Genomic DNA, 13,167 nt, shown 5'->3' with positions numbered 1-13,167 from the left:
TTCTTTGTTGATGAATATTCTATATAAGTCTTTTAGATTCACTTGAATTATAATGTTGCCCGGTTTTTCTATTTATTATTATGTTCCTTGATTATTCTAACTACTGTGAAACAGGAGATATTATTGGTCTAGACAGGATTGTATAACAAAGTAGAGATTTTCCTCCCTGTATGTATTTCAAGAATCATTTTTCTCTTACTAATGGAGAAATGTAATCTTTAATTTAGACTAACTAAAATTTTAAAAAAATCTCAGTATGACAACTAGAAAGCATCACATGAATGAGTGATAATTGCTCAAAACAGTACCGGTAAATAGTCAGTAACACTCCTGTCATTATTATAGTGTTCATGAAACTCCATGAGCAATATATGTGATATATGTTGGTCAACCTGCCTGGCACACAATGAGCATGTATCTGAAAGTAGTAATGTTAATATTTAGCTATGCTCCTGAATTGGAAATATTTATGTGCTTTTCTAAAACTCTTTTGAGTGTTGTCAAAGTGCCCTGCCAAATCAGATGAAATTCAAACTTCTGTATTTGAAAGCGAATGTGATGACACTAGCTGAGTCAGGTAAACTCTCCTCCAACTTTGATTACCATCTTGTGTTTCTTACAAATTTAGAACCTGAGTATGAACAAATCCAGAATAATCCTTTATGTGGAAATGGTAGGAAAATAGCAAATGCATGCATTTTAATGCCTCACTCATATTAGCTTTGCTTAAAAGCATGGGGATGGGCTGATGTTGGAGGGATGGTGATGTATTTTATATGACAGTTGGTGCTTTTCCCTTTCTTAGTCTCTTTCTACTCAGAAGAAATATTATCATTTGATTATCCTTTCAAATTTTGATTTGAAAAGCCCCTCTTCTGGTTTTGGTGTAGTGAGACTGGAGAATAAAATGGCAACATTGCTTGAGCATCAGGAAATTGTACTGCACCCTCGGCTATCTTAAATATTTATAGTAATGCTTCTTAGAGCAGTTAGTATGCATTAGACAGTTCAGTGACACCATGGTTTTTTCTTGCTTCCTTTCCTAATTGAATTAGTATAGACACTGCAGGGAAGTCATGAATGAAGGGGGCGCAGTAGTATACATTTCTTGATTTTCCCAGCATTTGACCAAACTGTCTCATTATGATCAAAAACATTCTCATGCCTCTAACTTCTACAAGTTCTCTTCTCCAATTTGTGATCAATAAGTGATACTGTATATTTTAAGAGTTTTCCTTTTTTGGCAATTTTCTTTTGAGCAATCTAAAGATGAGGAGACAAGAAAAACAAGAATGGGGCAGTTTAGTTGCTAGGAACTATATAGTTAAGTTTTCTCTAAGAGAGAGAGTGTGCGTTTCACTTTTGGAAAAATGAAAACTACCTGATAAAATTGACAATGGAAAGAAACGTTGAACATCAAAATGTGCTTAACTATTCCTTCACTGCTCTATAGGAAATACTCTATACTCTAGATATACTATGTCTAGTCATACTCTAGAGAGGTGTATGTTCCTTGAATAAATTAGTAGTTGACCTGACTCCATGGCAGTAATGTAATAGTAATAGTAATGTAGTAAATCCTATCTCAATGAGAATGACCTAGGAATATATACATGTGTGTATATATATATATATACAATATATATATATATATACAATATATATATATACAATATAGCAATATATATATATTGCTCCCAAATGTTTTTAATATGAATGTACTTCTAAACCTCTACTTGTGTTTGATTTCAGTGTTTACTTATTTCAATTATGATGTTTCATAACCAAAAAATGCCCCTGCCTCAATATTCCTTAAATTGTGCCAACATTTATTTCATGATTCAGCAATCCAGACCTAGGGTGCTTGGGGAATTCTCTGACTCAGTGTCTCTAGGCATCGGCAAGAATCCAGGTTGCTTTTTCCTTCTCGATACTTTTTTTCTACTTAATTTTAAATTTACATTACATTCAGCAATAACTTTAATTGATATTTATGAGTTACACATTGGTTGAAATATGCCAATAACTAGAAGAGAAAAGATGTGTGTGTTTGGGGTTAAGGGATAATGGGAGAGGTACTCAGTGGCTGGAGTACTTGATGCTCTGATAGAGTTTTGTTCCCAGAACCCGCGTTAATATGCTTTCAATTTCTGCTCCAAGAATTTATTTATTTATTTATTTATTTATTTATTTATTTATTTATTATTAAAAATTTCTGCCTCCTCCCCACCTCCCATTTCCTTCCCATTCCTTCACTCCCCTACCCCTCCCTCTCCAATCCAAGGAGCAGTCACGGTTCTCTGCCCTGTGGGAAGTACAAGGTCCTACCCTCCTCCATCCAGGTCCAGGAAGGTGCTCATCTAAACAGACTAGGCTCCACCAAAGCCAGTACATGCAGTAGAATCAAAACCCAGTGCCATTGTCCTTGGCTTCTCAGTCAGCCCTCATTGTCCACCACGTTCAGAGAGTCAGGTTTGATCCCATGCTTTTTCAGTCCCAGTCCATCTGGCCTTGGTGAGCTCCCATTAGACCAGCCCCACCTTCTCAGTGGGTGGGCGCACTCCTCGTGGGGTCCTGACTTCCTTGCTCACATTCTCCCTCCTTCAGCTCCTCATTTGGGCCTTGGGAGCTCAGTCCTGCGCTCCAATGTGGGTCTCTGTCTCCATTTCCATCCATCACCAGATGAAGCTTCTATGGTGATATGCAAGATATTCATCAGTATGGCTATAGGAAAGGGCCATTTCAGGCTCCCTCTCCTCAGCTGCCCAAGGAACTAACTGAGGATATCTCCATGGATACCTGGGAATCCCTCTAGGGTGAAGTCTCTTGCTAAACCTAAAATGGCTTCCTTAATTATCTCCTTCCCTGCACCACTATCCACCCTTCCTCAATCCCAACCATCCCATTCCCCCTGGGTCTACACTTCCTCCTCTCCTTACTTTTCTCTCCACAACTCCCCATCACCCCTTACAAACATCCCACCTCGACCCGAAGATCTCAATAAACTTGAAGGTTGAAAATTCAGATATTTAATCTGCAACTTGATCCCAGAACACACACACCTTTAATCCAGATCACAAGGCTGGAAGACACGCCCTAAACTTGGCCACACCCTTCCCGTTAGCCTTTAGAAGGACTTGGAAGGAAGAAGACATTTTCTTTTGCTGATTGCCCTCACCTTGCAGCAAGTCCATTCCTTCCCTGGCAGTAGAGAATCATCTTTGAAATTCCAGCAAAGACTGAAGAAGAGCCAACACGTTGACCTCCTGGACTGAGTTGAAGAGAAAAACACCCTGCTCTTCTTTGGATCCACATAAACCTTCACACTCCCAGAATCAGATATGTCAGGGGACCTGGCAGCTAACAGCAGAGGCTCCACACAGATCAGAGTCGAAAAATTCTCCTTAAGATGGACCATCAGCAACTTCTCTTCTTGCTTGGACGGAATCGTGGGGAAAGACATTAAAAGTTCCACTTTCTCACCAGGAGCCAATACAGGGGTTTTAAAAAGTTCATCCTTCGAGATTTCCTTTTGTCCACTCCACATTTGCTTCTCCCAGATGACAACCTCACACTCTTCTGTGAGGTGAGCGTGCTGGTTCCGGACTACATCAGCGTCTCTGAACAGAACATGCAGCCAAGGGTTGTGATTCCAAAGTGCACGCTGGTCGATGAGCTAGGAGAGCTGTGGGAGACTTCCCACTTGACAGACTGCTGCCTGGTGGTAGCCGACCAGGAATTCCAGGCTCACAAGGCAATCTTAGCTGCTCGCTCTCCAGTTTTCAGAGCCATGTTTGAAGCTGACATGAAGGAGAGCAAAACCAACCGCGTTGAGATTCATGACCTGGAACCTCAAGTCTTCAAGACAATGATGGGCTTCATTTACACCGGGAAGGCACCCGACCTCCACAGCATGGCAGATGCTGTGCTGGCAGCTGCTGACAAGTATGGCCTGGAACGTTTGAAGGTCATGTGCGAGAGGGCCCTCTGCATGGACCTCTCTGTGGAGAATGCTGCCCACACTCTCTTCCTGGCTGACCTCCACAGTGCAGTGCAGTTGAAAACTGAGGCTCTGGATTTCATTACAGCTCATGCTTCCGAGGTCTCTGAGACCTCAAGCTGGAAGAGCTTGGTCGACTCCTCTCCACACTTGCTGGCTGAACTATATGGCTCCCTGGCTTCTGCACATGGTCCTTGCCTGGAGCCCCCTCTCAAACGCCTGAAGCAATCTTAAGACCTTGTCAGCTGAGACTTACCTGTGTCTTCCAGAAGCAGCAGTCAGTATTGTTATTCATGACACCTGTGTAGACAATGGGCCCTGGGGTGCATTTACACTGAATGTGGAAACATACAGCTAGCTGGTAGGTCTGTCTTCAATACATCTGTAAATGTGTTGAATGGCGGGTAGGGGGAGGGTAGCACTGGAATCTTGTTTGATTTTTGTCCAATTAGATGGAAACTGGGATTTAGGGTTTTGGTGAACCCAAGCTCTTCCCAGTAAGGTTTCTTTGCAGAAAACTGTCTGGATTGTATTGAGCAGACCATATGATTAAAGGCTCAGGAAAATGGAAAAAATAAACATCAATGTTTGCTTACAAGAGAAGGGGAAAAGAAAGAAGACATTTTCCCCTCCAAACTTAGCATGTGCAAACTGGAGAGAGGATGACCCAGCTGAGAAAGTAATTGTTGTTCCTGCTGAGGACCCTTGATCACTTCGGAGCACACATGGGGGACTCTTCAACCATCTCTAACTGGGGATCCTGAGGAGATGTGGTCCTACACTTGTCTCCATGGGCACAGCCATCTCTGTAGATTAATACTTACCCAAATAAAATATAAAATGAGTAAAATATTGTAAAAACAGAAAATTGTTATTTTAAATGTTATAGGTCCACCGGGCGGTGGTGGCGCACACCTTTAATCCCAGCACTAGGGAGGCAGAGGCAGGGGGATCTCTGAGTTCGAGGACAGTCTGTTCTACAAAAGCTAGTTCCAGGACAGGCTCTAGAAACTACGGGGAAACCCTGTCTCGAAAAAAACAAAAAAAGTTATAGATTCATACAGAAACGAATGACAACAATCCCAGAAGCATTAATTCTTGACACTGGCTACTTAATCTAAAAAATGATGTTGTACTTTGGTCATTTAGATCTTTTCTGCTCTGTGTCTAACTCTCCTGCTCCATGTGAGCCTTAAAGATTTATGCTTTTGTAATCATAGTAGCTTTTTAAACTAGCAGCACCAAAGCATTTGAAAGGACAGACCAGATTTAGCGGTCCTCAAGATACACACACATACACACACACACACACACACACACACACACACACACACACATGTTTGTATCACACAGGCACATATACATGAAATCCTGCCAAATGTGTAGGACAGCTCTGTTGAATTTTTTAAGAAAAGGTATGTACAGTTACCTGACCACTATGCCAAAAAGACAGAATTCAAGGCTTCACATAACAGAAAGTACAAACAACTGATAACTAGAGAGTCTAGTTATTGACAAGTTCAAGTCTGTTTTAAGGGGACATCCAGTTTCAAACAGAACACCAAACTCACAGGAAGAAGAGAATTTTATTTGCAAAGCTGTAACGGTCTGCCCCTCTGCACCCTCCTTTTTTTTTTTTTTTTTGTTCTATTTGGCTGTACAGTTTACTCTCCTGCTGTCCTTAATATCTTCAAGTGGATCTGAAGTTCTCTTTATTGCATTAATTGCAGCCAGGCCTGGCTTTTGACTCTGGTCCTAGGTATTCAAACTCAAGTTCTCACGCTTGCACAGCAATCATTTTCATTCACCTAATCATCTCCCAATCCCCATGCCTGTATTTTTATTTGTTTTCCTCCACTCTCTACTTTGAAATGATAAAAAGCTATTCTAACATGATTATAAAATGCAGCTCTAATTTGATTGATGATAATGACACAAAGGAGCATAGGGAGAACAGAGCCACATTGGTGCAGTTTCTTAATACCACTGAGAGTTACTTAAAGTTATAAATGGCAATATTATTTTGACTTTCAATTTTTATTCAAAGACCATCATGAATGAAAACCTATACGTGACTATGGTAGCATAAATAATAAAAAAGGGTAAAATCAAATGTAATGTGTTAGGTGCTGGGATGAATATCTACAAATTTTTCACTTGAGAGCCCAGGGCAGGAGGATAATTTGGGCTGATTCTAGGTTATACAGTGTGGTATATTTCAAAGAGAAAACCCAATAAAGAATTAAATAGTATCCTAGGAATGATCAATTTAAATGTAAAAATGTACAGAACAAGGGTTTCCAAACATGTGACGCAGAAAAAAAGGAAAATAAAGAATACAAAGACAACGGAGTATGAAATTACACCTTCATATTGACAACATTATGGTGTGGAACAATGATCTGTAATCTGTCAACTGAGGTTTAAATAAATGATGATTTGCTAGTATCCAGGCAGAAAGGATAGTCAGGTCTACCAGGACCACACCTTTAATCCCAACACTTGGAGACAGAGGCAGGCAGACCTCTGTGAGTTCAAGGCTTAGTAGCACACACCTTTAATCTCAGCACTTGATAAGCAGAGACAGGTAGATCTCTGTGATCTCAAAGACAGCCTGGTCTACAGAGGGAGTTCCAGGACAAAGATGTACAGAATCCCTGTCTAAAAAAGCCAAAAATTAAAAGTAAAATAAATAGAGGTTAAAATAAAGACATATTAAGTGGGAAAACACATAGAGAATCTTGATACTGTATGTTATTATGCTCTCTTTGAATTGTTTAAGTCCTGAGGAAGAAGTAACAGCTGCTCACAGATAATTGCTTATACATGCTACTGAATTAATCCAACATAGGTATTTTGAAAATACCTTGACTTCAAAACTCAAAATTCAAAAATTATGTTACTTTGGAGAACAAATTTTGCTTTTGTTTCCACAGGAAATGAGAGGCTGTGGATTCATTCTGAGTTAAGAAAAATGAGGTTTAGACAATGAAGACTACCTGAAAAATCTCTGGTAGGAACAGATGGCCTGGATATCTGAGTTCTAAATCCAGACCAGATTCAAGACTGCTGCCTAAAATGATGAAGTCGCACAGGATACTCCAGTCAGGACTTGAACATAATTCTAACTTTTCTTTAGGTCCCCTTAAGATTATCAGCACCCCTCTAGAGTCAAGTCTCTGCCAACCCTAGAATGGCTCCCTTAATTAAGATATATAATTCCTTGTTCCCATACCCACACTTCATATATCCCAACCATCCTATTCCCCCAAGCTCTTCCCATCCTCCACTTCACACTTTTCTCTCCCCATCTCCCTATCCCTCCATCCCACCCCACCCCCAAGTTTCCATTTCAGGAAGATGCACTCAGCTAGTTCCTTGGGCAGCTGAGGAGAGGGTGCCAGAAATGTCCAGATCCTATTGCCATACTCATGAATATCTTGCATATCAACATAGAACCTTCACCTGGCGTTGGATGGAGAAAATGACAGAGCCCCACATAGGAGCACCAGACTGAGCTCCCAAGGTCCTGATGAGGAGCAAAAGGAGGGAGATTATGAGCAAGGAAGTCAGGACCATGAGGAGTACATTTACCCATTGAGACGGTGGGACAGATCTAATGGGAGACCACCAAGTCCAGTTGGAATGGGACTGATGGAACAGGGGACCAAACCGGACTCTCTGAATGTGGCTGATGGTGGAGGAGGACTGAGAAACCAAGAACAACGGCGATGAGCTTGAACTCTACAGCATGGACGGGCTCACTGTGAGCCTTGTCAGTTTGGTTGCTCACCTTCCTGGACTTAGGGGGAGTTGGGAGGACCTTGGACTTAACATAGTGAAGGGAACCCTGATGGCTCTTTGGTTAGAAAGGGAGGGAGTCGGGGTATGGGTGGAAGGGAGTGGAGGGAAGGGGGACGAGGAGGGGAGGAGATGGAAATTTTTAATAAAAAATATGAGGAAAAAAAGAAAAAAAAAGATTATCAGCACCCCAGCCAGCAGGAAGTAGCCTAGAAAACTATGCCCACATTCCCCAAAAATGGGCTATGGATGTTCAATTTATCTATTTATTTATTTATTTATTTATTTATTTATTTATTTATTAAAATATTCCACCTCCTCCCCTCCTCCCATTTCCCTCCTCCTCCCCCCACTTCCCCTCCTCCTCTCCCTCCCTCTCCAGAGTCCAAAGAGCAGTCAGGGTTCCCTGTCCAGTGGGAAGTCCAAGGTCCTCCCTACTCCAACCAGGTCTAGGAAGGTGAGCATCCAAACACACTAGGCTCACCCAAAACCAGTACATGCAGTAGGATCAAAACCCAGTGCCATTGTCTTCGGTTTCTCAGTCAGCCCTCCTTGTCAGTCATGTTCAGAGAGTGTGGTTTGATCACATGCTCCATCAGTCCCAGTCCAGCTGGCCTTTGTGAACTCCCATTAGATCAGCTCCACCTTCTCAGTGGGTGGGTACACCCCTCGCAGTCCTGACTTCCTTGCTCATGTCTTCCCTCCTTCTGCTCCTCTTTTGTATCTTAGGAGCTCAGTCTAGTGCTACAATGTGGGTTTCTTTCTCTAGCTTCATTCATCACCAGATGAAGGTTCTACGGTGATATGCAAGAAATTCTTCAGTATGGCTATAGGATAGGACCAGTTCAGGATCCCTCTCCTCAGCTGCCCAAGGATCTAGCTTGGGGTATCTCCTTGGACACCTGGGAAGCCCTCTACAGTCAAGTCCCTCTCCAACCCTAAAATGGCTCTCTTAATGCATACTTGTGCAACCACTTTAGAAATCAGTGTGGCAGTTTCTCAGGAAATTCAGGATCAACCTCTCCCAGGATCCAGCAATACCACTCTTGGAAATATACCCAAGAGATGCCCTATCATACTGCAAAAGCATTTGTTCAACTATGTTCATAGCAGCATTATTTATAATAGCAAGAACCTGGAAACAACCTAGATGCCCCTCAATGGAAGAGTGGATGAAGAAAGTGTGGAATATGTATGCAGTAGAGTACTACTCAGTGATAAAAAAACAATGACATCTTGAATTTTGCTTGCAAATGGATGGAAATAGAAAACACTATCCTGAGTGAGATAACCCAGATCCAAAAGATGAATATGGTATGTACTCACTCATAAGTGGATTTTAGCCATAAATAAAGGACATTAAGTCTATAATTCATGATTCTAGAGAAGTCAAATAAGAAGGTGAACCCAAAGAAAAACATAATCCTCCGTTTTTTTTTTCTTTTAAAAAAAGAGGGGGAAGTGGTATGGGACAAGTGTTTAAATTCTCTGAATTATGTTTTAAATAATTGCTGATTGGCCAGTAGCCAGGCAGGAAGTAGAGGTTGGTCAATGAGAACAAAAGAATTCTGGGAAGAGGGAATCTCCCTCTGCTGTCCTGTCCAGACACAGAAGCAAGACATGACTATGACACTGAAAAAGGTACTGAGCCATGTGGCTAACACAGATAAGAATAATGGGCTAATGTAAGTTATAAGAGTTAATAATAAGCCTGAGCTAATGGGCCCATCAGTTTATGATTAATATAGATCTCTGTGTGATTTCTATGGGACTTAACGAGTGAAAGAACTGGGCAGGACAGAGACCTCAGACAACACATTACCTCATTTCTAATAATGGAAATAAAATTTAAGCAAATGATCTAAGGTAGACAAAATATTGAAAAAATATCACAAAGCAAAAGACTCTCAATGAACACATATCCTAAGATGTCATTCATCTGTCTTAAAGTAAAATATTGAGTGTAGTCAACAGAATCACAATGAATATCACTTTTCTAGGCACCAATGGCAGAAGAAAATAAAATTGACATTAATGTAAAGAGTTCTACCTCAGGCCGTGATGAAATAAGTGACATGAAAAATGCTCCTCACATGCCATTGCACATAATAGGAATCAGGCATTAAGGAACAGACTGTGGAAAGTTATAGAGAAAGGGGAAGGACAATGATGGCTACATGATTACCTTGGTTCTTTTCTTGGAGACTGCGTTTTGACCATATCTATAAGGTGCTTTTCAGCTGGATTATGAAGGCCAACCTGATCTGAGAACACATGGGTCAGTCTATGCTCCATTGGAGTCGCTGAGACTCATGCAGCTGTTTAACGAGAAGGAAGCCTGTGCAGTTTGTCACTGAAGATCAACAGATGGTGTTCTCTGAGCTCTTACATGATTATTGACATCATACACACAAAGCAAAGCAAGATAAGGCTTACTATGGTCATGACCAAGTTGTGTATATGAATCTAACATCTATCACTAAGGGAATTCAGCACCTTGGATCCTAGATGGATTACCAGTGATTTTGAGCATATGGATATATTATGATATAAACTTTCGTAGAATCTACTCAATAGTAGGTTCGTTATCCTTTGATGATGCAAAACAAAGCTTAGGGCCAGCATAGACAAGATTTACAAGGTGAAGGAGCTTGAAAGCTGACACAAGAAGTTACAGGTTAGTGAAAAGCATTGGAATTTTTAATAGATCTGCTACAGTATAGTTGGAAAACACATTGAAAAGTCAATATGATTTGCCCCTATCGGGAGTAAATACCTAGCCCCATACACAAACACATTTTGTAGAAAATACTGTTAGATAAAGACAATAAGTGTCCATCATGTCTACAATGTGCTATCACAAAGTCCAAATTTAAGAAAAAAAAATCAGGCAAGTATTCCATTTCTGCTTGAGATACAAAGATCTAAAAAAGCAACTAATCTCCTCCTCATATTGAAACGGATAAAAAGAGCTAGTTCTGAAATTTTCTTAAACCAGTCTAAGAATTATTATAGCTAAACCATCAAATGATGAGCAATTCATACAGATATCTGCACCTTGAATGGACATAGATAATATTTAAAATACATCTGCTAGGATTCTGAAATAATTTATAGACTCCAAGTATGTATTAGCAAATTATGTGGCAATTTACGCTCATCGATTTAGAGAGTATCTCTAGTGCTAGACTGTATTGAGTCTCAATAGGCACTCACAGTGGCAGTGGGAAAGAACCGTGTTTATGCTACAGAACTATGAGAGAAAACAGCAGCCTCTAAGTGACAATTCCGTCATGCTAATTCCTTTTTCCTTTTCTTGGCGATTGCTCTCTGAGATTCCTTTATAATCAGCAGTAGTCATGAAATACTGCTATTGTCCATGAAATAGATAGAAGACAAAAATCTATTGAAAGCCGACAAGGACATTTTTATTTTCCAATAAGAGAAGACAGACATTTAAATTGGTGCTAATTCTTCTGCTCCTAGAATTATTGTAATGAGATAAAGAAATATCTTTATCACTGAGGCTATCATAATTATATAAATTGGAAAGTATTTATAAATGCCACAGTGGTCCATTTTTCTAATCTTCATTAAAATATTATGATAAAGACCCATCACAAACAACAATTAAATCTTGGAAAATACTAATTGAGCAATTTCTTCGTGGGATTGTTTGTAATAAAATGCTACAATGGAGAAAAGACTTATTCTGTCCTGGTTCTATTTCTATGGCTGTGATAAAATAGCCTGAAACAAGTAACTTAAGGAAGAAAAGTCCTACAGTTCTAGGTCAGCTCCATCTTGAGAGGAGGCCAAAGTAGGAACTCTAGCAGCTAGTCACATAGTATCTGCAGTAAGAGTAGAAAAAAAGACAAAGTGATACTGTTTGCTTTTATCTGGCTTTCTCTTATCTTATTATTAGAATTTCTTGTCTAGGGAATGATGCCACCCACCACAGACTGGCTTCTGTCTAGAGAATGATGCTAGAGGCCCAGGACCCAGAGATTTAGTAAGTCCATAGTCCTAGCACAACCTCAAGTAGCCTGGCTCTAGAATCAGAGCCAGGTAAAGAAACACACTCTGAAAATGAAACCAGAGCCAAGGGAAGAGGCACTTTGCCCCAAACCTAGAACAAGAGAAAAGTCCCAGGCCAGAAACAAAAACTAAAAGAAAGCACTCAGCCCCAAGATTCAGAGTATGCCAAAGATATTTGGCCTGATCCCAAAGGTTAGAGTCAAAAAGATGAAAAGAACCTAAAAAGGAAATGTAGTTTAGCCCCAGAGTCAGAGCTACCTTTGTCTGACACAAAACCAGTCATCTCTGAGCCGGCAAAATGGACAAATCACTGAGACTTTGGAGTCTTGGAATGACTCTCTGGCTGTTAACTGGCTACTGGGAAATCCCCTCAGGTTTGGAATTTCCCTTCCATATAGGGCAGCCAATCCCAAGCATGGAAGCTGAGAATTCCACAAGCCTTTCCCTCTGTATAAACCTCTTCCTTTCACCGCTCAGGGTCTCTCCCGCACTGTTCCTGTTGCTGCTGTTGCTACTACTGCTGCTTAGGAATGATGGACAGATCTGAGCGAACTTGGCATAATGTCTTTTTGCTTTTGCATTAGATACAGCCTTCTGATGATGTTTTAGGGATCTGGACTTTGGGCATAACATTGTAATCCATAACATTGCTTCTGTCTAGGAAATGATGCCAACCACCATAGACTGGCTTCACTACATTTCATAACAATCAAGACACTTCTCCAAACACATGCACTAGGCAACTTGATCTGGACCATTTCTTAAATGACAGTCTCTTCTCAGGTGATTCTAGGTTATAGAAAGTCAAAACTAACCAGCAACTAAGTAGCCAGTTACAAAGTCTCCATGGTAATGAAGAAACAGGAGAACATTATCAATGGAAATTTCCACCTTGATGATTAAATGGTGTTGAAAGCAGTTTGTACAAGGCCATTCAGAGAATACAAAGAAGTTTACTACTTACATATTCTGCTACCTTTGAAAATGTTATTAGGGAAAAACCCTCACACAGTATTAAGATGAAATTTGTCTTGTATGTAAGTTTTCAGGACTGACTATTTAGCACTGAACAATCAACTGGTGTGTTCTTGTCTGGGGAAGGCCACCTATTCTTCTCCCAGCATTACTCAATTGCTTTCAGTGCTTATTATATAGTTGAGGCACCATGGGCTCTTCCCTATGAACTTGGTCATGCACTTTGGTGTCTTCCTTGATCAGTTCATGCCTGGGCAGTCCTGATAGTGACACTTTATGGATGTCACTTCTGACACCACGAGGAAACACAATCTCACAGCAGATTCCAATTTTTTTTTTCAAAAGCAGAATGG

At 40.5% G+C, this 13,167-nt stretch overlaps 1 protein-coding gene across 1 annotated transcript; it reads left to right on the top strand.

Moving 5' to 3' along the window:
- Positions 1-980: 980 nt before the first annotated feature.
- On the top strand, positions 981-4,234 carry LOC119821139 (speckle-type POZ protein-like; the record flags this gene model as incomplete). The annotated part of the gene is made up of 2 exons (XM_038340019.1): positions 981-988; positions 3,490-4,234. Coding segments are annotated over 2 exons (753 nt in total), but the record flags the coding sequence as incomplete, so codon positions are not given.
- Between the last annotated feature and the right edge of the window lie 8,933 nt (positions 4,235-13,167).

Source organism: Arvicola amphibius, chromosome 8 (genome assembly GCF_903992535.2).
Source record: "Arvicola amphibius chromosome 8, mArvAmp1.2, whole genome shotgun sequence".
Taxonomy (NCBI): domain Eukaryota; kingdom Metazoa; phylum Chordata; class Mammalia; order Rodentia; family Cricetidae; genus Arvicola; species Arvicola amphibius.
Note: the sequence above shows the minus strand (reverse complement) of the source record. Positions and strands in the feature narration are given on the sequence as shown.